Genomic DNA, 26,100 nt, shown 5'->3' with positions numbered 1-26,100 from the left:
ACTCGCTGTCCATTCTAAAGCAATCTCCATCCTCGGGGAAGTTCGCCTGGCTTCGGTAATCTGTGGGTAGCATACTAACCAGAAGTCCTCAGAGCTGTGAGAAAGGCGGAAGATAGGCTTCATTAGTCTCATGTATTGACGCGGCAATCTCAGCTGCGTGAAGCGTGCCTTTATTATACCCGTCCGCCGCGCTGCTGCAGGGTCAGGGAGCGAATTGCCCGGGAATGATCATTTCCGCTCGGTGGACATCTCAAAGTGCAGACCCTGGCACATACAGTACTGTGCAGAAGTCTTAGGCACCTCTATAACGTTGTGCACAGATGAGATTCTTTCAAAAAGAATTCAATGAAAGGTCCTGAATAAACGTACTATAAATTTTACATTACATTTGAGTCATTTGGCTGAATCGAATCAATATTTTTTGTGACCACCCATCGCCGTTAAAACTGCATCACCTCTCTGAGATGGCCAACACTCTCCTGCAGTTCTATAAGACAGTCAGCAGGGAGGTTGTTCCAAGCATGTTGGAGAACTTGCCACAGTTCTTCTGCAGACTTTGGTTGGCTCCTTGCTTCTGATCTCAGACAGCCTTGATCAAGTTTTTATGTAAAAAGTAGTCAATTGCTAACAGTAATATTAAATACAAAAATGTCTCTTTTGGGAAATTAATATTTGGAAATTATTTGATTTATATATATATATACATATAAAATAAAGTCTAGGGTGCCTAAGACTTCTGCACAGTTCTGTAGCTGTGTAACACCCAATACATAATCAGCCTACTTTTTGTGGGGGGAAAAAAACAAACCAAACTTCTAGAATGCAGCTGTCTCTTTTCATTGTATTATTGCGGTACATTTTTCTGTTCTGTGCAGATGCAGAGGAATTCTGGGTGACTAGTACCTGTGACTAATCTCTTGAGCAGTTCTTTGAAATACTTTAAGAGGCCTAAAGCAGAAAAGGGTAAGGTGGAACAAAATATAAACATTGAAAAACAGCTACCTACTCGCTCGAGCCTATATTGAAACTCTCATTCTCTGAGACATGTTTAAGGTACGGATTTTATACAGTTTCAGAACTGCTAATCCTATTGGATTCTACTGGAGTATTTTCTTAACTGTACTCTCTGTCCCTTATGATATATTTTTTTCTTTAGGTGGAAATTATATGTAATGTACTAAATATACATTTGTGTACATTCATAGTACATTTCATATAATCATATTTATATGTATAAATTACACTTTATTCATTTTTTGATACATAAATATGTTAAACCGTTCTGCTGTCGGCACAAGTAACCATAAATCTTAAAATTATTTTCAGGACCACCATTCAGACTGTATTTTAAATTCTTTTTACCACTTTAGCATGGTAAAATGTTCTTAACAATATACACTGCTTTCCCATAAAACTGGAGCAAAGTGCTAGCTTTGTTTTTGTAGGGTTTGGATTTAGCTTGGGGTATAAAAAGTCAGTTGTTTTTGGATGTGTGCAGAAGGATAGCAATGGATATGGCGGGCACTTCTTCTCTAAGCTGTTATTAGATGTGGATTCAGATGTAGGTGCCTCAGCCAGGCCACGGCGAATCCCGCCAGTGGAAACAAGAAGTCATCATATTGTGACCACTATGGGCTTCCTCTATCTCCCCAACATAGCATTTACTGTACCGTGGCCTCTCTCAGCTCTGGGAAGGGTGCATATTTGTGGCTACTTAGTTGCTTCTGAGTTGCTTTCTCTTTTTGAACATGGAAAAAAAGTGCATTTGACATTATAACCTGACCAGGTTACATACCCACTTTGGGCATATACTTCAATCAACACAAGATTTTTTTATATTTTCTCTAAAATGTTTTTTGCTGCATATTTCTGTATTATGCTTTTTAGGTTTGGCATTTTCTTTCGATAATTGTCTGTTGTGTATTACCAGACTTCAGCCTTACAATTATCTTGTTCCGTCTAAACAAGCATACTGGTTTTTCCACACCATGCAATTGAGAGGCAATGTTTAGAAATGACCCACAACGTGATCTCAGAGGCCCCTGGTGACTGGGCCTACTTGACAATCCTGCACTGTGATCCGTCTTATTGATAATATGAATAATTAGTTGAAAGGTCAGGATCCAACTGTATCTATCATTGCCATGCAAAGGTCTCCTGTTGTCTCTGTGCCTCTTTTGGTGACGTGTCTTTCCGTCTCTGTTTCAGAATGGAGGAATGATGGGATGGCAGTAAATATGGGCCCGTGGGCAGGCATGCGGACAGTTCTTCGCCTGGCCCTCCTGCTCCTTCAGCTTCTGCCCTGTTGTTGCCAAGGCCTGCAGGAGCCCGGAGCCATCCCCCGCCTCCTCTTCACCCACTCTCTCTACAACGCCTCCGTTTACGAGAACTCCGCTGCACGAACCTATGCCAACAGTAAAATTAAAATGGGGATTACTCTCGTCCACCGCTCCTGGGACATCAAGTACAGAATCACTTCAGGCGACGAGGAGGGATTCTTCAAAGCGGAGGAGTACGTCCTGGGAGACTTCTGCTTTTTGCGCATTAGGACTAAAGGTGGGAACTCCGCCATCTTGAACCGGGAGATACAGGATAGTTACATGCTGACTGTGAAGGCCATCGTGAAGGGCGACGTCTTGGAAACGTGGACAAAGGTCAACGTCCGGGTGCTGGACATGAACGACCTGCGACCGCTGTTTTCGCCCACCACCTACTCCGTCGCCATTCCTGAGAGCACGCTGATGAGGACTAGCATAGCGCAGGTCACGGCGACCGACGCGGACATCGGTTCCAACGGGGAGTTCTACTACTTCTTCAAAGAGAAAGTGGAGCTCTTCACCGTCCACCCCACCAGCGGCGTCATCTCCCTGAGCGGCAGGCTGAACACGGACGAGCAGAGCAGGTACGACCTGGAGATTCTGGCTGTCGACCGTGGGATGAAGCTCTACGGGAACAACGGCGTGAGCAGCACTGCGAAGCTCTTCATTCACGTGGAGCGGATTAATGAGTACGCGCCGGTCCTGCGCGTGGTGACGCACGTCCCCTCTTCTCTGGATAAAGATCCCATCTATGCTGTGATCACCACTGAGGACCTGGACGAGGGTTTAAACGGAGAAATCGAGTCCGTTTCCATTGTAGCCGGGGATGCCTTGGAACAGTTTACCCTTGATAGGTCAGCGGTTGGCAATGAGTTTTGGATTAAGGCGCCTGAGCCAATAGATTGGGATAATTTTCCGTATGGCTTCAACCTCACCCTCCAGGCTAAGGACAGGGGCTCCCCTCAGAAGTTTTCCGCAGTGAGGGTGGCCCATTTGTTGGTAAAAAGGCCCCAGCCAGTGGAAGTGAAATTTGAAAAGGAGGTTTATGAGGTTACGCTAAATGAGATTTCGCCTCCTGGCACCATTGTACAGGCAGTGAAAATATCTCCTGAACCGGATGATGCGGAATACATTCTCAGTCCCACAGCAGATTCAGCATATTTCAAGATGAACACCTTTACTGGGGTTATCGCAACAGCTCGCCAGTTTACCATGGTAAACCAAGAGGTGTTTGAGCTCGAGGTAGTCGAGGTAGACAGTGAGCTGAGGGTGAAAGTACGAGTCACCATCGAGGATGCGAATGACAACACCCCCACCTTTGCTCAGGTTAATTACGAGGTGTTTGTCAATGAAAGCATTCCCATTGGAACTAACGTCCTCACTGTATCCGCGATAGACGACGATAAAGGTGAGAATGGATACATAACGTACAGTATAGCCAGCCTCCAGCCACTACCATTCAAAATAAACCAGTTTTCCGGTGTTATAAGTACAACGAAAGAGCTTGACTTTGAATCCTCGTCCGAGAGTTACGTTTTCGTCGTCAGGGCGTCCGACTGGGGCGCGCCGTACAGGCGTGAGAACGAAGTCAACGTCACGGTTCACTTGGAGAATGTGAATGACAACCAGCCATTGTTTGAGAAAATAGCTTGTCAAGGCGTGATCTCTCGCGATTTCCCCGTTGGCGAGGTCATCACCACGATGTCAGCCATAGACATAGACGAGTTGGAACTGGTTAAGTATAAGATCCTGTCTGGGAATGAGAGGGGCTTCTTTGATCTGAACCCCGACTCTGGGGTTCTGTCTCTAAAGAGGTCTTTGGCTACTGCCAATCCAAAAAATGGAGTCTTCAGTTTGAAAATAACTGCCACAGACGGGGAGAATTTTTCAGATGCCATGTTTGTTAATGTTTCTGTCGTACATGGAAAAACAACTTCGAAGAGCTTCAACTGCAAGGAAACCAGAGTTGCTCAAAGGTTAGCAGAAAAGCTGCTTAAAAAAGCCAAAGCTAACAGTAAGCCCAAACTGGAGGAAGGGTTTATAGATCTGTTTTCAGTTAATAGACAGACCCCACAGTTTGATAAATCCTTTCCCTCTGACATATCAGTGCGTGAGGATCTCAGTGTTGGCTCGAGCGTCTTCAATGTAAAGGCGTATGATGGAGACACGGGATTCAATGGTCAAATTTTGTACGTAATTTCAGATGGCAACAAAGATAGCTGTTTCAACATTGACTTGGAAAGTGGTCTAATAACAGTGTTTTTACCAATGGACCGTGAGAAAACCGATAGGTATCTACTCAATATCACTCTCTATGATCTGGGTCAACCACAGAAATCCAACTGGCGGCTGTTGACGGTATACGTGGAGGATGCCAATGATAACACTCCACAGTTTTTGCAGGAAAGCTACAAGACTGTGATCCCCGAAAACACTGCCATTGGCACAGAGGTAATTCAGGTGGAGGCTACGGACAAAGACCTGGGACGCAACGGTGAGATTTACTACACCATACTGACAAGCACAACTCAGTTTGGGATCAACAGCACAAATGGGATTGTTTACGTTGCGGGTCAGCTGGACAGGGAGTTCATCTCAACCTTCAGCCTTAAAATTGAGGCGCGCGACAAGGCTGAGAAAGGGAGCCAGAAGTTTTCCGTCACCACGCTGAGGATTTCTCTGGAGGATGTCAACGACTGCCCCCCTACCTTCATCCCGAGTTTCTACAACGCCCGTGCCCTGGAGGATTTGCCTGTTGGCACCGTCATCGCCTGGCTGGAAACCCAGGACCCAGATCTGGGATTGGGCGGCCAGGTGAGATATTCCCTGGCGAACGACTACAATGGGAAGTTTGAAGTGGACAAAGTCAGCGGGGTGATCAGGCTGACCAAAGAGCTTGACTACGAGAAGCAGCAGCTCTACAACCTGACTGTGCGCGCCAAGGACAAGGGAAGGCCCGTATCCCTCCTCTCCGTCTCCTTCGTGGAGGTGGAGGTGGTGGACGTCAACGAGAACTTGTACTCCCCCTACTTCTCGGACTTCGCCCTGACCGGCTTTGTGAAGGAGAACGCGCGGATAGGGACCAGCGTGCTCCAGGTCACCGCCAGGGACGACGACACCGGAAGAGACGGAGACATCCAGTATTCCATTCGCGACGGGAGCGGCCTGGGCAGGTTCTCCATCGACGAAGAGACCGGTACGTCCCGAAACACGTCCTGTCGGTTAATTCGATTGTGTGGGGTTTTACTTATTGACTCAAGCTTGTGTGAATTTATAATTCAGAGATTAATTATCGTAGCCTAGCGGTCCATTTGATCTACGCGGGTGTAAAGGACAAAGGTTCACGTCCTTTATAATTCATAAGAATTATACATTAAAACCGCATTCTACGTCTGATATTGCTATACCTCATAAGCACTGTGGTGTATGAGGAATGCATTAGATGCCTGTACACTGTGCGGCGGAGAATCTAATTGTAGAACTGAAGCTTATGCTGGACGGTTGCTCATGAGAGGGGTTAAGCTACGATTTATCAGCTTAGTTTTAGTCTGGAAAAGTTGGATGCCAGATTGAATTACCACACAGTGCTTTTTATTTGCATGTAAGGCGGTTGTCATGTCAGTTCACCCCTCACACGGACATTTGGCTTTCGCTTCCCTGGTTAGCAGCACAGACGCAGTCCCCCTCGTGAGCCTCTCTGACAGGGCTTTTGCTACATTTTACTGTAGAGATATTATTGGATTTATTCATATTCGTTATTAGATTCACACTATGCATTCCTGTCCGCATAACATAACACTAATGAAGGTGCTATTCATTTCCTAGGACTCTGTAGGGGAAAAGAATATGGGCTGGTAATGCTGAAAGTTATGGCTCAGACCTGCTTTATGCTCGCCGTGTGCCACAAACGATTGTGTGAATTATGAAAATGGGCAGTTTGCTCTTAAATGTAGAAGATAATTGGCTTTTTAATTTCAGGCAGCGCAAGAAATCTGTAAGGAAATCCACTCTGCCTTTTTGTTGTTAAACACCCAGTAAAACAGGATGCAGATATCTTTAATCTTTAATCTCAAGTGCAACACTGTGTGGGCGCTTTGTGCACCTATGTTTCCGACTAGGTTGTTTCATTGCTAAGAATCGTAGCATAGAAAATTCATAGATGAGGCTACGGAATGTTTCAAGGGAGGCGTTGCCGTGATGTAATTACAAATTACTGTCACACAGTTCATCTCAAACATTCGTGAAGAAACACAGCAGCTATCCTATTACTGGAAGTCAAACTCTACCCCTAAATTATGCTTAAAGCTCGCTACAGGATGAGTGCTGAAAGCTAAGAGGCACGCTCAATTAACCATGAGTGACAGCCTTGGAGGAAGCGGCAGAGAAAGAGAAGGGGATACAAAAACTCAGAGGACTTTTTATTTTGGCTTTTGGGATGAGTTAAGTTTAAGACGGCATGAAATAATATCCCTATTAACTGTAAAACACAACAAACGTCACATGCTCTCAATTGCTTTGTAGAGTTATGCGGGGTTAGTGGATCTCCTGTGTTTGCTCGTTTTTCACAGTGCCGGCGAAATCGATTCGTCCCTGGAAGCGTGCCACGTATTTTTAAGATTTGTGGAACTTACAGGCATCGCCGCAGATGTGAATGCGTTCTGTTTCCCATCTCCGAAGACCAACTAGAATATGAAGGTTAAACGCTCTCTGTGACCAGAAGTGACATGCACTCCAAGTGGTTGTGTTCATTTGCATTCATTTTTTTGGCAGATGCTTTTACCCAAATTGACTTACAAGCCCATTATTACAGGCAACACAAAGTGCAAACAACAGGGGAAGCTATATTCCTGACCGGCCTCTTTCTGCTTGGTTTGTGCTCCCTGTTTGTGTTGGTAGTAATGACTCAGACTACAGGAGTTTAGTGGACTGTTTGGTGTGACACTTGAAGACTCTCTTCAACTTTACTCTTTAAGCGACTGTAAAACAAGCGTTTTGTTTTTATTAAATATGAAATTGTACTTTCAGGAGAACAGGAGATCTACCGATCTATCTGTCAACTGGACAGTGACACATTTTTTGTTGTCTTCACTGTGTTCAAACAAATACTGTAAATAAAATAATTATAATTTCAGTTTTTACATCCATATTGGGTGAACCATGTAGAGATTACAGCCCTTTGTATACATAAGTCTCCCAATTGTAGGTTAGCAAAAGTAATTGGACAAATGAACACAAACTGAAATAAAGTAATCATATTCAATATTTTGTCGCAAATCCTGCCATTGCAGCCCATATGCATCACCAGATGCTGAGTCTGTTTCCTGGTGATGCTCTGCAAGGCCTATACTGCAGCCCTCTTCAGCTCCTGCTTGTTTCAGGGGCTATTTGCCTTCAGTCTGGGCTTACGCAACTGAAATGCATGCTCAATTTGATTGAGGTCAGGTGATCCTTCGGCCGGTCAAGAGCATTCCACTTTTTGGCCCCAAAAAACCCTCGGCTGGATCTTTGTCCTGCTGCATGATTACATGACAGTTTTGATGCGTTTGATGGATCTGAGCAGACAAGATGGTTCTGTATACTTTGGCATTCATCCTGCTGCTGCCATCAGCCATCAGCAGTGATATCATCAATTAGCACAACTGAGCCAGTTCCAGTGGGAGCCCAGGCCCTGGTGTTTGACAGATGAGGTGGTGTGCTTTGGATCAGCTGTTCCTTTTTTTCTCCGCACTGTCCTCATTCCATCACTCTGGCACAGGTTGACCTTTGTCTCATCTGTCCATAACACCTTGTTCCAGGACTTTTAATGTACGTTCTTGCAAACTGTGACCTGCCCATTCTATTCTTGAGGGTTTCCTGGGGTTCGCATCCTGTGGTGAACCGTCTGAGGCCACTGTATTCGATATTTATTAGACTGTAGCCCATCCACTTAGTTATGATGCGTTGCACGTTCAGAGATGCTCTTCTGCATACCACTGTTGTAGTGTGTGGTTATTTGCATTACTGTCACCTTCATTACATTACATTACGTTACATTAATGGCATTTGGCAGACGCTCTTATCCAGAGTGCCGTACAGTTGATTAGACTAAGCAGGAGACAATCCTCCCCTGGAGCAATGCAGGGTTAAGGGCCTTGCTCTGTGGCTACACCGGGGATCGAACCACCGACCTTGCGGGTCCCAGTCATGTACCTTAACCACTACACTAAAGGCTGCCCCTGTCTGGCCATTCTCCTCTGACCTCTCTCATTAACAAGGCGTTTCAGACCGCAGAACTGCTGCTTGCTGGATTTGTTTTAGTTTTTTTTCACCATTCTTTGCAAAGTCTAGAGACTAGTTTGCGTGAAAATCCCAGGAGATCAGCAGTTTCTGAGATACTCAAACCACCCTGTTTGCCACCAACAATCACTCACGATCAAAGATTTAAAAAAATCCCCCATTCTGATCGTTGATGTGAACATTAACTGAAGCTCCTGACCCGTATCTACATGATTGTATGCATTGCACTGCTGCCACACAATTGGCTGATTAGATAATGGGATGAATAAATGGGTGTAACAAAGTAAAAATGTTCCTAATAAAGTGCTTGGTGAGTGTGTGCATATAGTATATACTGTACACACAAAGATACTGTATGTCGTGTTTATATAGTACAGTAGCTGTGTACCATGGGTGTGTTGTACTTGTTTGGGATGATTTCCTACTTGAGTGTGCGAGAGAAAAAAAAAAAAATGGTGGTAGGAAGGGGCAGGGGGAATGGGTCGGGGGGTAGACTTCAATAAAGCGTGTAATTCCACAGAACCTATTGCACTTCCACCCCCTCCCCAGGGCCTCTCGCTGTCCCCCCGCTGACGACCAAGAGCAGAGGAGATGTTTTAAATTTATAGCCCTTGTTAGCTATGAGTTGGCAATGCCTATAAATCAAAAAGGGGCTGCAGTGGAACTGCAAACGCAATTACAGCCCTAACGTGGTCACTGCCGGCGCTGTGGCCACGCTGGCTGTGGATCCGGCCTGGCAGTGGAGCGGCCTTAAATGGGAGTCGTACGTCAGCCTCTGCGGGCCATTCCCACGTCACCACATCTTCATGCTGTCTGGAGTATTACCGTCCCTCTCATGCAAGGGCCAATTTGTTTTAGTGTTTTGACATTTTCGCCAGTCGTACCGCGCGTCTCTGGTATTTTTTTTATTTTTTTATTTTTTTTATTTTTTTTGTGTGTGTATGCGTACGTACCGAAAATAATAATCTAAACCTCCTCAGGGGGGATAAGTGTTGCCATGATTTGTGCATAAAGTGCGTTCATTGCTGATGCAAAGTGATGCTAGTCACAAGATTATGCGGACCCAGCACGGTCTATTGCTACTGTAACTTCTCCATTTGCTACCTGCGCGTTTATTTTTATCAATGTCTTCTGCCACCGCCACTACCTAGCAGTACTTACCGTTACAGTGCAGAAACGTACTGTTGGCTGAACAGAAATTAACCCTCTGGCACTGTGATTTGTGAATGCTACCAACCCGGGAGAGGTACTGGATCGTCCTTGGCGGCTGTGTGTGTGTGTGAACAGGAGAAGCCCCGAGATTAGCCAAGACGGTTAACACGCCAGCGTTCCCGTGTGCCGTGTGCGAAAGCGCCTTTTCGCTGCACGGCCCCGGCGTGATGAAACTTCCAGAACATTCCCCGGGTAGGCCGCGCGTGTGAAGGAGGTTAGCGAGTTAGCCCACTTGTGGCCCGGGCCTGACTGCACTCCGAAATGGGTAATGGAAAAAGTGGGCGGGCCATTAGCCCAAGTTCTTCTGCGTTCCAAGAGGGGGGGATAAGGGCCTCATAAAAATTCCCCGCCGCAATCGCTCCCCTTGCTTTTACTGACGCATAAAGGGCACATCTCTGCGGAGGATTCCCCTTCAAACACCCAGCGAATCTTAGTGTCTGGCAAATGAGCGCTTTCTCTCCTCTTCTGCATAAATAGGAAGCACTTAAAGTCAAGATGCTTACTCTCAATGTCACCTTCCGTGGGAAATTATTTGAGTTTTAAGGAAGACGGTGAGAATAGAAATTGCTGGCGAGAGTAAGGAATCTGCCCCTTGGCAATTCATTTTGAAGGGCAGTTTTTTTCTTCAATGGCACATCCTTTGTTGAAATGTCCCTCTCCCCTCTAGATGTTTCTGTTGATTGAAAAGAAGGGAACACAATACTGAATATAAAGAACTTCCACGGATAAGCACAGTATATTAAAGAACTGTTCTATTTTCATTTACTGACGATAATTGCTAGTTTCAATAATTTGTTTGCATTCTTGGTGAAAATGTGCTCAAAGATTATTTGAGTTGCGGCTAAGGGAGCCTAATTGGAGTGTAATTTGGAGGTTTGGAGGTTTTTTTCTCCAGTAAACATACCAGGAGCAGTGCCACTTCTTAATAATATCTTAATAATGTTTAGTGTAGGAAGGAAAGACTGGTCAGGTGAGACCTTTACAATGTGCAGGGATTGTCCGTGAGGAATTCAACCAGCTGCTGGTCCCAGAACTCATGCATATACATGCATTTTTGTTGGCCAAATGCAATTGCGCCCCACTAGATTTCCGGTATCTGGCTGTAGAGGTAGCGCACACACAGATGCACTACTGATGATCAACGTTAGGCTATTTCAGTCTCTCTCATGAGGGTTCACTCGTCAGCGTACAATTTAGGAGTTAAGAGCACGTTCAAATCCTGTTCTCGTCAATCATTTTCTTTGTTCGCGATGAGTAGCTAACACAGTATTCAGACAGCACACTTGTGTTGTCATGGTGCAATAGTTTCAGTGGAGATAAAAAGATACCGGCACAAGTATGCTTCATACTGTAATAGGCCCTCTTTTCTCATTTTCGGGTTAAAAAGATAACTTGACCTCAATTAAACCTAACAAAATCTTGTTTGATTCAAATGTATTCATTAACATATTTTTCATAAGTGCAAGTTATGATATACGTAGGTCGAACAGCACAGCAAATTATGATTAGGAATTGTAATGCCCTTCTCATAAAGCATGTCACCAACATCACAGACATCATCGACAAAGCTTTTGCAATAAATTATGGGAGCTTATGACTGCACAAAGATCCAGATGAAGTTCATAAGATTGGAACGTCGTACTAACACGCTTACTTTCTCGATTTGACAGATGACCGGAGCTTGACATTGATTGATTTTAAAATCGCAAAGATAAAGACAAGCTGCCAGGGGCATTAATGCCAATGTTAATATAACATGGTAAATGCTCTCACTGTCATCAAGAGTAATTTACTTTCATTGCCTTATGAAGCATAGCTTCATACATCTGTTCCACTAGGCTGCAATTCTGTGAAATACCTTTTTTATTTTTTGGGAAAATGTTTTCTTTAACCCTTACCATCTGCCAGTTTACCTTGCAATGTATGTACAGGTATACGTCACAGGTTATTGTACAATTTCCCTCCTTTGAGGAAGGTCCATTGCTCACTTTATCATATGGTACCGCATTCAGGAAAACTAAAATATTCCTGAAGACATTGTAGTTGCTTTTGTGAAAAGTGCATTCGCATGCAAACGGTGTTTCATCTAGCTTGTTTGGCTTTCTCATTTGATCTGTGGCCAAGATAATGCATGTCCTATATTTAATCAATTCAGCCGGAGAACAGCCCATAAGCCTGTGCCTTTATCCAGTGTAATACCTCAAACAGTCTGACAAGGTCCGTTACATTTCTTTGTGTTGTCAGCAAACAGACCCGCGATTTCTTTTCTTGCAGCGTATCGGTGAGGCATTTCTTGGAGATGTATTGGAGTAATGCGGGAACGGTAGCTGGAGGTCTTACGTGCCGTTAGCCTGACCGCTCCGTTCTGTAACGAAGGGGCATGTTTTAACCCTGGATGTTTTTCACGAATGAAGCTGGACTATTTTTAGCCCCTTGTACAAGCTAGTTTTCATCACTTTGTTGCCAGGCAGAAGGAAATGTACCAAGCTTTGAGGATGATATACTCTCGCAAGCAGTGCCCTGTGAGCTTTGTTTTCAAGCATCAGCCTCCTCTGTCAAGGGAAGATGATTTTGCTGCTCATGTTATATTTAGCTTTTTTTTTTGTTTAGTTTAGTGTTTTCAGTCTATTCTGACTGTGCTTACTGTGGTGTGTCTTTGTTCTCGTTATCTATGACACACAAATGCTTGTTTATTCTTTACCATATTTCATTTAGTTATAGCAGTATTTTTTCGATGTCATAAATAAACAAGTCGTTGGCAGCAGCGCATTTTCATGTTGTTCTCATCAATCAAGAAAAACCCTGTTTATTTGTGAGAGATTATTTATTAGTACAGTGCCGTTTGCGTGTTACAGGCTGTAAGACGGGTCTCGCAGTGGAATGCGAACGCCTTTAAGAATCCGCCCGTCATGCTGTGCCTTGAATGGGTTTCAGTCAGGGAGGGGGGGGGGGGGGGGGGCGCGACGTCTTTGGAAAATCCCCCGCTCCCCCGCTCCCCCGCTCCCTCTCTGGGAGAGAGTGCCGTTGCGCTCCGGTCTCCAACTGAGCTGAAGGCTTTCAGGTACGGGCGAGCGGGAAACGGTAAAGAAGGAGGCCCGGAGCCGAACCGCGTCGCGAGACTGCGCCCTGCTCAGACGCCACTTCAAACGGACAAGGCCGTACATTACGACTTGGCCTTTGAAGTTTTTTTTTAGCTTTTAGGGACCTCCTTTTTTGGGGGGGAATTATTTTTGGAGGAGTAACAGGGCTTTTACCCTTGGATCCGGTACGGTGCGCTAACTCCACAAATTGCCGAATTTATACTCGATTTCCTGTGCGAGAGAAAATAACATTGGTAATGATGGCTTGTGGTTTGGGTTGCACACAGGCATTTATTTTATTTATTTATTTTTTTTACTCCTGTGGAGATTCAGTGTGCAATTTGGACAGGAATGATGTGGCCCAGAAACCAATTAGGATTAAACAAAGTACGAATACACCCCTTGCTCTCTCTCGTAGCTGGACCCAACCAACTGTGACAATGAGGTAACACAAGGGAAAATCTGAAATGTAAACCTTTAACACCATGTCCAAATAAACAAGAGGAACCCTGTCTGACCTGTTCTGACAGCATGTCACTGTTGACCATCCTGAAGCTTAAAGGTACAATCAGTAAGATTTTTGTGTTAAAACATTGTTACAAGACCGTTGTAAATCCCTTCCTATCATTGAAAAAGGCTCACTGACATGTTGACTCACCCTCTGCCTGTGTTTATAGTCCTTAAATTCGGGTTTGAAAATATGCAGTGGGCCGGCGCTCTGTACCAAAACATTGTATAACTACAATAACTCAAGCTCATTGGTTGAAAATTGGTTCTAATTGCCACAGCCAATGGCATTTCAATGTGAGTGCGTTTACAGAGAAGGGGGAGGGATAAACAGTGTTGTGGTTTGAGCGTATTTGTAGCTGCAATTCCTCTCTTGAAGTCCAAAATTACCTATTGTACCTTTAAGACATCAGTGATTGTGAAATTAACATTTTCGTTCACTTTGCCATTTAACATCTTTCTTGAGTTTATATAGGCCCAAATATATACAGGCTGAAATTGTCTGTCCCACAAGAGATATTTTTGAGCTGAGCTTTGTCTGTGGCCTTCATGGTGAGAATAGGATCTAAAGGCAGACATTGGAAACCAGTTTGTATCATCTTACATCAGTTGGCTGCTATTTCCTGAAGCATGAATTTCTATTATGTAAGTACTTTTATTTTTAATAATCTGCTGATAGCAAGAGCAAGACTGTATTAATATGAAGACCTTGTTGGGCATTGCAGTACTTCATGCGTCTCGTTTATTCAGTGAACATAACAAATGTGATCTATTGCAAAGACCAGCCATGAATAAAATAGTAGCTTCCTTTTCTGCTTTTGTGGTTCAATAAGGCACTCTTGATGCTATAAAAACAGATAAAGAATAAGAGGTCTGTTGTCCTAAAGAGGCACATCAAGATTATGGTCTTATGACCTAAAATTCCATTATTGTTGATGAAGATTTTTTATCATCATTCAATTTTATGCTCCTATATTTTCCTTCAAAGCATGTGTGTGTGTTTTATGTATTTTAGTGTATTACAGCAAGACAGGGCTGAAGATATCAGCTCTGAGCCCTGATGGCCCTTAATACTGAAATAACGCATGCTCTTTTTGAAAAGGTCATTTATTTTACCACAGGTATTAAAGTTTATTGGAGTGTACGCAGGCAGGGCATGGTGAGACTGGAGGCCACCGTAGACAAATTCTAACGGCTCCTCACACTCAGTTCAGCTGCATTAACCACAGTTCTACTGCACTTGTACACTTGTGTGATCTCCACTGTTGCTGTTGTGTTTCCATGCAAAGATTTGCTATAAGCAAGTTTGACCAATGTCTGTGTGCTGGATTGCGAGATAGTTATGGATTCACATTCACATCTGCCCTGCCAAAGAGTGTGTGTCAAGGACACAAGGCCCTTTGTGCAAATCTATCCATCCATTCTCTAACCTGCTTATTGCTGGTCAGGTTCTCAGGGGTTTTGGGGCCTATCCCAGCATACACTGGGGCGAAAGGCAGGAATACACCCTGGACAGGTCGCCAGTCCATCGCAGGGCACACACACCATTCACTCACACACTCATACCGAGAGTAGTGTATACGTTCAGTCTCCACACAGAAAGGCCAAAGCCGGGATTCAAACCCAGGGCCTTCGTGCTGTGAGGCAACTGTGCTATAGTGCAGCCCCCTTGAGCAAAGAGAATAGAATGCAATTAGTCAGTAGGATGCTATGTACTTAATGAATTTTGACTTGAAGTCAAAAGATTAATATATAAGAGACAACAGTACAGAAAAGCAGAAACACCTAGTCATACCGATATCCCATAACGATTTCCATCATGGCTGCTAACCAGTAATTTCAGATGAATTGGTCTGCATAAGAAATATGTTATTGCCATAATCCAGAGTTTGTCTGTAAATGATAAGACACTAAAGCATCATAAGGGCGAAAAATATTAATTCCCAATTTTTGAACCAGGCCAATGCCTAAAACATAGCCTGGTCTAACACCATTCATTCTTATAGGTTAAGATATTTGTAACTATACATGCATACAATTTAGCATCACCTAGATTTTATTTAGATTACATTTAAAAAACTTAAACATTAAACAGAGTCATGATAACCAGTTGCCAGATTGGCTTCATCCGACCAATACTCTGTCAATACCACTATAATTGCCAATATATTGTGCTACTGTGGACACAGTGCTCAAAAGGCTTGACAATGCAAACTCCAAGCGTAAGTGCATTCACTCAAATTGCAGTTCCTGGTCATGCTTTTGTAAAACACTCACACTCCTCTCCTGCACTCAGACGTGATTGCCCATTGACCTCGTTCACACCTCACCTGTGCAATTCAAATTGCTTAACTTTTCAATTAACTGTCAGCTTTAACGTGATTAACAAATTAACTGTGTTGGACAACCGTAAAAGAGCATTCAGCAGAGGTAGTGGAAGAGTGTGTATTGAGGTGTATTTATCTCATCAGTTGCTAATTAGCCGTGGGGATAGTATGAGCCAGACTGGGCAGGGGGGTGCAGCCAGGTTTGAGTCAGTACCTGGCCATCGACAGGAAATGTAACAATCATCCACCACGGAGTCCTCCATCATTATGCTATAGTCTAGGGCACAGGTGTCAAACTCCAGTCCCGGAGGGCCGCGGTGTCTGATGGTTTTTGGTGTGTTTCAGCACGAGAGATACGTTTTTAAGTCTTTCATTGGCTAAAGAGTCCACACACCTTGTTCTCAAGGCCTTAATTGGCTGCTGATTGAAAGGAAACCACAAACTCCAGGACTGGAGTTTGACACCCCTGCCCTAGACCAGCGGTCTCCAATCCTGGTCCTGGAGAGCTACAGGGTCTGCTGGTTTTCACTGTTACTCTGTGCATAATTAACCAATTAGAGCAGCTGATTATGCAGTTACCTGGTTACCTGGTTACCTGGGTCTCAACAGGGTGTAGATTCAAAAAAGGTGAAAACAAAAAGCAGCACACCCAGTAGTTGGAGGCCACTGGTCTAGACCAGGGGTGTCAAACTCCAGTCCTGGAAGGGGCGCAGTGTCTGCTGGTTTTTGTGGTTTCCTTTCACTCAGCAGCCAGGTGTGGCCCCCCAGGACTGGAGATTGACACCCCTGGACTCTCGGGGTACCCGATCATGCGCTGTGGAGGCCAGAGTGTGTGCAGGTTCCCATCCCAACCAATCACTACACCAGCTCATTTCACAGTGTAGTTCCCTCCTCTCTGGTTGAAGGTGTGTTAATTGGTGAAATCGGCTGGCGTGGTGATTGGTTGGAATGAACACCTGCATACTGTCAGCGCTCCGTGACACATGATTGGACTCACTCCCCTGCTGTGGCCAAGCAACACTCACCCTGGGTTTCAAATAGCATGAAGCCGAGTTACTTTAAATCTGGGGCAACGTATTCTGCATGGCTAACCTGGTCCTGGGCAGGTATGCTCAGGCTGTTGGCTTGATGCTTATAAAAGCGCTGCCCTTTGATTGTATTTATTGGGAACACAGTGTAGATGTGTCCTAGATTGTAATTCTGTAAGAGTGTGACACAATCTTTTAAAATGGCTGTGCTGAAATTCAGTGGGGTGGTGTCATGGTTAAGGATCTGCCCTCCAGGGTTGTTTGCAGGTTTTAATCCAGGCTGTACCGGGCTGCTTCTCCTGCACTATGTATTTTACATAATGCTTTCAGCAAATATCTACATGTTTAATATGCTATTAGACTATCAGATAATCAACACTTTCATGTCACTAATCTAGTTAATGGTTATTTGCTTCTTATTTACTTGAAATAAAAGAGAGCTTCAGGTTTATTGTATAACAAGATAGGCCTGCTGGTAGCTGTGCCATTGTAAGAAGTAAACAGATCAACCCCAGAGGTGAAGATGTAACGTGCAGTGACATTGCAAACAGACAATACGGTCTCTTCTTTTTTCTTCCTTTTGTTCAAACGCAACAGTGATATTATTTAGTTTGGTGTGTGTACTTAATGGGATTTGAAGTAATGCTTGCAGAAAACCGATTAGCAAGCAAGCTGGAGTAATCAAAAAGTAATAAATTCAACTTTATTTGGTACAGTATGTATAGCAGATAATTTTGCACGCATCTGTGGAAGCACCACAACAAATAGAGATAGAGAGTAGATCACATGGATCAAACAGGTGGGCTAATGGGGGGAACTGTGTGTGTGCGTGCGTGTGTGTGTGTGTGTGTGTGTGTGTGTGTGTGTGTGTGTGTGCGTGTGCGTGTGCGCGTGCGCGCGCACGTGTGCGTACATGCATGTGTTTACCTGTGCAAGTAAAGCAAATCAGGGAATCTGGCTGTGGGTTTGAATGACATTCAGTTTCTCCTTGGAAAAAATGTTTAAAAAAAAAATTGCATTGTGTATTTGTGAGAGGGGGGTAATCAGCAATTTATTGGAATGTAGTGTATACAGTACCTTCCTTATTAAAGCAAGCTCGAGACATCTTCACACTCGTTGGGTACCGTTGGGTATTCTGAAGCCACTCGGTGCATTTCTCAGGAGACCCTTTAACTCCTGCTGAAAAAGATGTCTTGGCTTAATTTTTACTGCCGGTATGAAGGTGCAGTGAACTGACTGGCGGGTTGATGCAGGTCACATAGAATCCGAGAGGGTTGGGTTTCATTGCCCAACCTGGCACCCCGCAGACTGAAGTGTGAAGGCGTGGGGAGTGCGGCGTACTGCTATCTGACGAACAGCACCCGCCATCGCGCTGAACGCACGCGAGGGCCGTCTCACCTGCAACCCTAACCTGTTACCTTCTGGCCCAGGCGATTTATTTTACACTTTCTCCACAGTGCTGCTGACAAAATCATCAGGCACCGTTTCCCCCCCCACATCTTGGGGGTTCTTGTCTTAGACTCTGGAAATAGTGTAGAGCCTAATTGTTAGTGTTCACTGCTGGGGCCTTAATCAGAGTGCTCATCGCCTGGAAATGACACTTCCTTCGCAGCCCGGGCGCTGATCTTCACCAGGCGTCGGCTGTGCCGTCAAAGTGTTAATTGGATTATTCAAATTAACCTGATCTCCGTGTGCAAAATCCCGCGATTCCATTCCAGTTCTGCTGCTCAGAGGAGCTGCTGGGAGGAAATATGCCGCACGGTTTTTTAAATATACACTACAGTTGCACAGTGTGCGTTTTTATTTTAAACTGCAGCTCATTAATCAGGTTATTTTCAGTTACAGTACAATTCAGAGACAATCCTGTTGAATATTTACTTTAACCAGTGAAGTCAGTGGAAGGTAGAGGGCAAAGTAGACGCAAATTAAGTACATTAAAGAGAACAAAATGTGGCACGTATTAAATAATCATCCATAACAAACATAATTGCTTGTTAAGTTAAGGACATACCTATGTTCATCACATCTAATTGGTCTGAAACCTCAGATCAGTTCACTTGTGTCGAGGGCCTGGCTTGTGTTTTGTGTTTCACGTGTGTGTGTGTTTGTGTTCATGCTTGTATGTGGATATTTGTGCGTGTGTCCGTTTGTGTGGCTGTTTTTGGATTTGTGTTTGTGTGCATGTGTGTGTCTATGGTTGGATATATGTGTGTGTGTGTGTGTGTGTATGTTTGTGTGTGTGTGTGTGTGTGTGGTTGTAGAGTTTGTGTGTGTGTGTATGTTTGTGTGTGTGTGTGGTTGTAGTGTGTGTGTGTGTGTGTGTGTGGTTGTAGAGTTTGTGTGTGTGTGTATGTTTGTGTGTGTGTGTGTGGTTGTACAGTTTGTGTGTGTGTGTGTGTGTGGTTGTAGAGTTTGTGTGTGTGTGTATGTTTGTGTGTGTGTGTGGTTGTATTGTGTGTGTGTGTGTGTGTATGTGTGTGTGTGGTTGTAGAGTTTGTGTGTGTGTGTGTGTGTGGTTGTACAGTGTGTGTGTGTGTGTGTGTGTGTGCGCGTGTGTGTGGTTGTACAGTGTGTGTGTGTGTGTGGTTGTACAGTTTGTGTGTGTGTGTATGTGTGTGTGTGTGGTTGTATTGTGTGTGTGTGTGTGTGTGTGTGTGTGTGTGTGTGTGGTTGTACAGTGTGTGTGTGTGGTTGTAGAGTTTGTGTGTGTGTATGTGTGTGTGTGTGTGTGTGGTGTCAGGAGCAGGGGCGGTTGTGCTGTGCTGACTCCCCGCTTTTCCCTGCCAGACCAGCGTGTTCCTGGCCAGTGCCTCTGAGCTCAGCGCCAGTCAGCAGTAATGCCCACATCCCTCTGTCTCGCTGTGGCCGCGCACTGGAGCCACCCCCTGAACTCTGCCCTGGGAGCCCTGCCTCCGTCTGTCCGTCTGTCTGCCTGAGAGCCACAGCCTCTCAATTCTGTGGCTGTGAATGTCTGGGGCTCCGGGAAATTATATATTAGGCTGTACGAAAAATATTTAAATTAGACTTTGACACTGAAGGCTGTCAATGTATTTTCTTCTTTATTCCCATGGTCAGAAAGTAAGCAGATATCCTGCATGAAAAACATCAGCTGGATAAGTATGCCTGTATTATATTTTATGGGTTACCAGGTTAAAACTACTTGCTAAAGATGCTTCTCAGATTTGTCACTTGAGTATACTCATACGGTAGTTTCGTATATAATTGACTGAAGCAAACTCGAAAGTCCTCTGCAGTTGGTAAGTGCTGTTCCTTTATCTCCCTCTAAAAAAAAGTCCTCTTCTTATAAACTCGGACGGAGTACAATCACCTCTGCCTCTCTTCCCCGAGTTGAATTGCCCCTACTGAGGAGATGAGTTCTCTAACTTCCTCAGTGAATGCAGTGCAGAGATTGGCAGCATCACGTGTGTACAGACTGGACCATCACAGGATGACAGTACCTCTTCATACGGTGTGTAACGACCACACAAGTCTTACTTGGTTGTGAACAGTGTCTGACATTTGTTTCATTAAACTGAGAGTAGCAAATTAAAAAAAAAAACGAATTGAACATGCTGCTCTTTAAACAGCTCTTGGCCTTGCATGGAGCGATTGACCAGCTGTCTTCAGTGGGCGAATTTGTGAGGCGCTATTGTCAATTAGTCACTTGTAGTTGGATGACTGACACGGGTATGAATGGCTCCCTCGTTTGTTCCCTTTCTGAACGACACCCAACCTCCTTTTGAGCGTTCTGTTCATCATGTCCCCGTTTTCTGCCGTGGTCCTTGGAGCAATGAACCGTTTGGGCAGTGCCTGTGGTGAAGTCGAGGCTGTGAGCTTTGATTTGCGGCTGCTCTCTCTCTCTCCCTCTCTGTACCCACGTCCTGCTGGGGGGCCTTATGGACACGGCGCCGTCCGCCCAGGGACACTCATGTTCTTTAAGCTCCGCGTTTGCCGGTTTGTATAAGATCGACTCGAGTGTGCCACAAGGAAGGCTTTCAGGCTGTGGGTGTAGTTCCACCTGGAGGAAGGCTTTCAGGCTGTGGGCGTAGTTCCACCTGGAGGAAGGCTTTCAGGCTGTGGGGCGTAGTTCCACCTGGAGGAAGGCTTTCAGGCTGTGGCCGTAGTTCCACCTGGAGGAAGGCTTTCAGGCTGTGGCCGTAGTTCCACCTGGAGGAAGGCTTTCAGGCTGTGGGTGTAGTTCCACCTGGAGGAAGGCTTTCAGGCTGTGGGTGTAGTTCCACCTGGAGGAAGGCTTTCAGGCTGTGGGTGTAGTTCCACCTGGAGGAAGGCTTTCAGGCTGTGGGTGTAGTTCCACCTGGAGGAAGGCTTTCAGGCTGTGGGTGTAGTTCCACCTGGAGGAAGGCTTTCAGGCTGTGGGCGTAGTTCCACCTGGAGGAAGGTCCTTTTCGAAGCACGCGTAACAGTGTCACCCTGCATCTTCGTCTGTGCCCTGACGCTGCTTCGCAAATGTGAATCCAGAGAGTATTTGAAGACCCCTTCTGGTGTCAGAGTCAATTATCATTGTGAATTAATGAAGTTACATTGTTGAATGAGAGGTGACAGATGCCCGCTTCATCTCCTTGGCGTTGGTTTTAGCCTGGCGGAGGAAACTTAATCAGGAAGATTATAGGGTTATAGATGATGAATATAAGCAGGACCCAACTTGGGTATTCTTTCACGGTGGTTGGAAGCATTTCTTGACGGATTGAGAAAAGGTTGAGAAAGAAATGCAGAATCCCAGGGCGCCCGTATTGCTGTCCTGGTGAAATGGAATAAGAGTGGGCACATGCATAGTTCTGGATAAGATTGTCATCTCCACTCTAACCACCGCTGCAACATAATGATAGCCTGCACCCTGCACTTTTCAAAACACAGTGATTTCTCTTCCCAGCTCCAAATGATGTTAGGCACAATAGGAGCCCACAAAGAGCTCCCTCCCCTGTGTGTGTGTGTGTGTGTGTGTGTGTGTGTGTGTGTGTGTGTCTGTCGTGTCTGTCGTGTGCGTGTGCGTGTGCGTGTGCGTGTGCGTGTGCGTGTGCGTGTGTGTGTGTGTGTGTGTGTGTGTCTGTCGTGTCTGTCGTGTCTGTCGTGTCTGTCGTGTGTGCGTGTTTGCGTGTGTGTGTGTGTGTGTGTGTGTGTGTGTGTGTGTGTCTGTGTCTGTGTCTGTGTCTGTCGTGTCTGTCGTGTGTGTGTGTGTGTGTGTGTGAGACAGAAACGGCCAAGTAGGGATGAAGTCAAGCGTGGCATCTGAAGCGGAAGGAAGGGATTCCATTGGTCCACAGTTGAAGTTACTGGAAATCGTCGTCTTTGTTGAAGTTGCTAGGATACCGGTCAGCATGCAGGAATGCTCTGCCCGGAGGAGTGCTCGGTCTGAGCCCGTCTGAGGTCCGGCTCTGGGTCTGTGTGCTGAACAAACAGGGAGCCTCTCTTTCTCACTTTCCAGTGGCTCGGAGAAAGCCTTCGTCTAAACACTGGAAACCACAAACTCCTGTCAGGCTCCGTGTAAGAATGCTGCCTCTTGCACAATTCAATATGTTTTTTTTTTTTTGTTTTTTTTTTACCTTACTTTGTAACGGTAATACAAATTGCGTTTGGCACTGACTTGGTCTGTGAGTCCCATTGTTTGACATAACTGCCATCTCTCTGTGGAGATGGTTAGTTTTAGTTGCTGTGTATGGTAACACCAGATTCTTATTCCAGCTCCGCATATTTGTGTTGTCCCACTAACAGTAGACCTGCTGTTGTGATTGTTCATAGTTTCCATAGTTTGTGGTGGCCTCTGTGGTCTAATGTCCTTCCTTACTTTAAAAAAAGACATATATAAAAAAAAATGTAAAAAAAGGTTTGCTTGGTTTTTAAAGATTTTTGAACATCCTGTCCCTTAATTCTCCTCCACTCCCCCCACCACATGGTAGGACAGTTGGTTTTAGCTCTTTTGACGCTGAAAGGAATTAAATATGTAAAGGAATGCTAATTTTCCTGGGAGATGAGTGACACGGGGGAAAATGACTCCGTGGGGGGTCTTTTGAGAAGATCTGTGGGGTGTCAGCATCGCTGGAAGAGCAGAAGAATAAACAAATAACACATTTTGATTTGGGGACAGTTGGGGAGAGGATAGCGGACACCCTCGCGACTCCTAAAAAATCAGCTGACATAGGTCAATGGAGCTGTCCAATCACAGGGCAGGAAGTCTTTTCATTTATATGCGTGCATGGAAAATATGCCTGCATCATTACGTGTTGATTTCCCTTTTTCAGCATATAATGAGGCAAGGTCTTACAGATTTGCGATTGTCCACATGCTTTTACATCTGTGGCGTTTCATGAAAAGGCCTGTAATTGGTTTTAATCGATGGATGGGACTCTGCTCTCGCCCGGGAACCGTCTTTTTTTCGGTTAATTTGGACTAACGCGCGAGGCAGCAATGCAGGTCAGACCATGCTAGTAGATCATTATCAAGATCGTGAAATGTATTACCGCGATGAATCATGACTAATTTCATTACCCCACACACCCCTCCCGCCTCGAACGCACACACTGTGCGCTGTAATTAATGCCGGTGCTAAACAACTGCCAAGACGCTATCTGGTCCGCAGCTGAGGATCAATCTACGGGGGGTTTGATTGGGTCTCTGGCAGCCGCGGAGCGTGGAGAGAGAGGCCGAGAGAGGCCGAGAGAGACAGAGAGAGAGACAGAGAGAGAGGCAGAGAGAGACAGAGAGAGAGAGACAGAGAAAGACAGAGAGAGAGGCAGAGAGAGAGGCAGAGAGAGGCAGAGAGAGGCAGAGAGAGACAGAGAGAGAGAGGAGACAGAGGAGACAGAGAGGAGACAGAGAGAGACAGAGAGAGGGCAGCCATAACTCTTAACACTTTTCAAACTCTACCTTAGTCCTCCCTCCTGATTTCCCCCGCCCCCCTTTCTGATATCCCTATCCCTCTTGTCTAAAAAAAAAAATTGCGCTTATGATGACTATATGTTTAGAACAGCATTTCATGTGTATTTCCCTAGTTATGGATGTGATGCTTTAACTTGTATTTCCCTAGTTATGGATGTGATGCTTTAACTTGTGGAAGAACCTATGCACTTGTAAGTCGCTTTGGATTAAGAGCGTCTGCCAAATGACAAAAATGTAAAATGTAAAATGTATCTGCGGACACGCGACGTGCATAGAGACCAGCTGCACTCATAAATCACCAGGGAGACGCATCCCTCCTGGCGTGACTCTCCTCCATCCCCCCGAAGAGGAATATTTGAAGATGTCAGCTAGAGATAAGAATTTGGCCTTGGGGGGGGTGGGGGGCGTTCTGTGGAGGATCAGCAGAAATGTAAGGTCTTGTGTTCGTATTTCTTAAAGGGTGTTGAGAGTCATTGGCCTGCTAGTGAGTGACAGGGGGTTTGATTTCATTTCTTTGATGTCCACCGTAATGCCACAGTGTGTTTTTTACATGCCCTTTAACAGCGGTCTGCCATTTGCTTTTTTTTTTCAGCGGCCGAAACGGCCAGTGGTGCCCCGGAGTATGTTGCAAATCAATTTCATAATTGAGACAAACTCATATCGGGGCGGAGAGACAAACAAAGATGAGGGTGGCTGAGGATGGAGATCGATGTAATGATGGCCAATCTCGGAATTAAAGGCTTGAATCTAATACAGTTGTCAGACACGGGTTTGATGAATATTGACTCTGCAGGCTTGTCCGCGGAGAGCCGGGTCTCCGTACTCCGTGTGTACGGACAGACGTGATTGATGGCGGACGCCGCTTGAATTGTCATCAAGTGGGGGGGAAAATGGCAATTTACCTCCGAAAGGCAAAGCCGAATCAAAACCGCTTTAGAGCAGGTGACCTAATCGCGGATTCATTCCTGTAAATATGACAGCGCCCACCGGCTGCCGGCTGAGACAGGCGCAGTATAATGGGTAATGCCTTCCCAAGCAAGGCTGAGCTCACAAGTGCAATAAAGCGGGTTTATTTATGAATTCGGGCTCACGTTCCAGCACCGCTCTGCTCCTCCGGCACCGCCCCTCCGACAGCCCGCTCAGACACGTTCTACAAACAGCCCCCGCGCTTAGGAAAACACGGACTCCACTGTTTATGCTTCTGCCGCGTCCAACTGCCACCGGTCCTTTTACAGTCAGCCGGGCCAGGAGATCTCCAACTGTCGAGCGGCCGAGCCAGCACTGCCAAGCGCTCAGCGCTAGGCGGGACCGCGGCCTTTCACAAGTGCTGTGGAACTGTAAGCGCATGGTGTGCTGGCAGTATGTTTCTGCAGACTGGGGCCTCATTAGCGGCCCAAACAGAAGAAGCTGCCGCAACTTTTTCCCCGACAGAACTGGTCAGTTCAGCCACTGAATTTGTTATCAGCCCAGAAATGTGTTGGACTGAATTAAACTGGTTTTAACAGGCCTGTTATGGGAGCGGTGGGTTATGCAGTCAAAACATTTCCCATTTCAATATTTTCATGGAGATGCGATTTGAAGATTGCAAGATCCTTCGCTCAAGAAGCCCCATGAATCCTCACACACACTGACGGCTTCGCTAGCCCGCCCTTATCGGCTCCTTCTGAAACGCGTCTGTAATTACAGGCGTTGTGAGATGCTGCATCCGTCCCTTATTCTTTCTTTTTTACTTTAATTCCAGTTAAATTAACCGTTTCATGCCCGAGAGGCTTAAACAGCATGGCTGGGGTGAATGAGGAGGGTGAATTAATTTATCGGGCCACGGTTCAGCGACCCCACCAGCATTCAACTCCAAACCTGCTCATCTGCTTTAAATGAACCTCTGTCAGCCCCAGAAAGGGGTGCCAGATTTACAGAATCAATTTACATGAGGGCGAGGAAGAGAGGCTGATGATCCCGGGCAGGGTTTCCATTAGGAGTCTCTCAGCTATGCCTTACTGGCGGCTTTCCGCGGCCGTTTAAGTCTGTTTAGTATGCGGGTGCGTGAGAAAGGGGGGCCATCAAAGGCTGAAGCTCATCTCCCTGGGTTTCCGGGGAAACCGCCGGTGACACATTCGTGCTCGGGGGGGCTCAGCCTTACAGGAAGTGACCCGGGCTCCTGAGGCTGACCAATGGGGTGTCTGTGTGTACGCCGTGTGACCCGGTCTCAGGCAGACGAGTCTAATCTGCGCTAGTCCGCAAAGAGGACGTGGATGCTGGAATTTTAAACGGTCCTTTACTAGCTAACGGAGGGAGGAGAAATGGCTTGAGAAATGGCTTGCCTATTTAAAGTATTTGAAATATCTAAAATTGGCGTAACGACAGGTATAGCTTCAGACTGATATTGCATGACATTATGAAACTTCTATAGACAACTTTGTTCTCCATATTTATTTATTTTTTTCCCTACATTTAGCTC

General features: G+C 45.5%; 1 protein-coding gene across 2 annotated transcripts in view; it reads left to right on the top strand.

Moving 5' to 3' along the window:
* Positions 1-2,225: 2,225 nt before the first annotated feature.
* Positions 2,226-26,100, top strand: part of fat3a (FAT atypical cadherin 3a) — a 175,416-nt gene continuing 151,541 nt past the window's right edge. Inside the window, exon 1 of one of the 2 annotated variants that reach the window (XM_061218131.1) lies at positions 2,226-5,514. In XM_061218131.1, the coding sequence (XP_061074115.1) occupies positions 2,226-5,514 (3,289 nt within the window). The remainder of the gene's footprint in view (positions 5,515-26,100) is intronic. The other variant, XM_061218130.1, reaches the window with a different exon arrangement.

Source organism: Conger conger, chromosome 13 (genome assembly GCF_963514075.1).
Source record: "Conger conger chromosome 13, fConCon1.1, whole genome shotgun sequence".
NCBI classification, from domain to species: Eukaryota; Metazoa; Chordata; class Actinopteri; order Anguilliformes; family Congridae; genus Conger; species Conger conger.
Note: the sequence above shows the minus strand (reverse complement) of the source record. Positions and strands in the feature narration are given on the sequence as shown.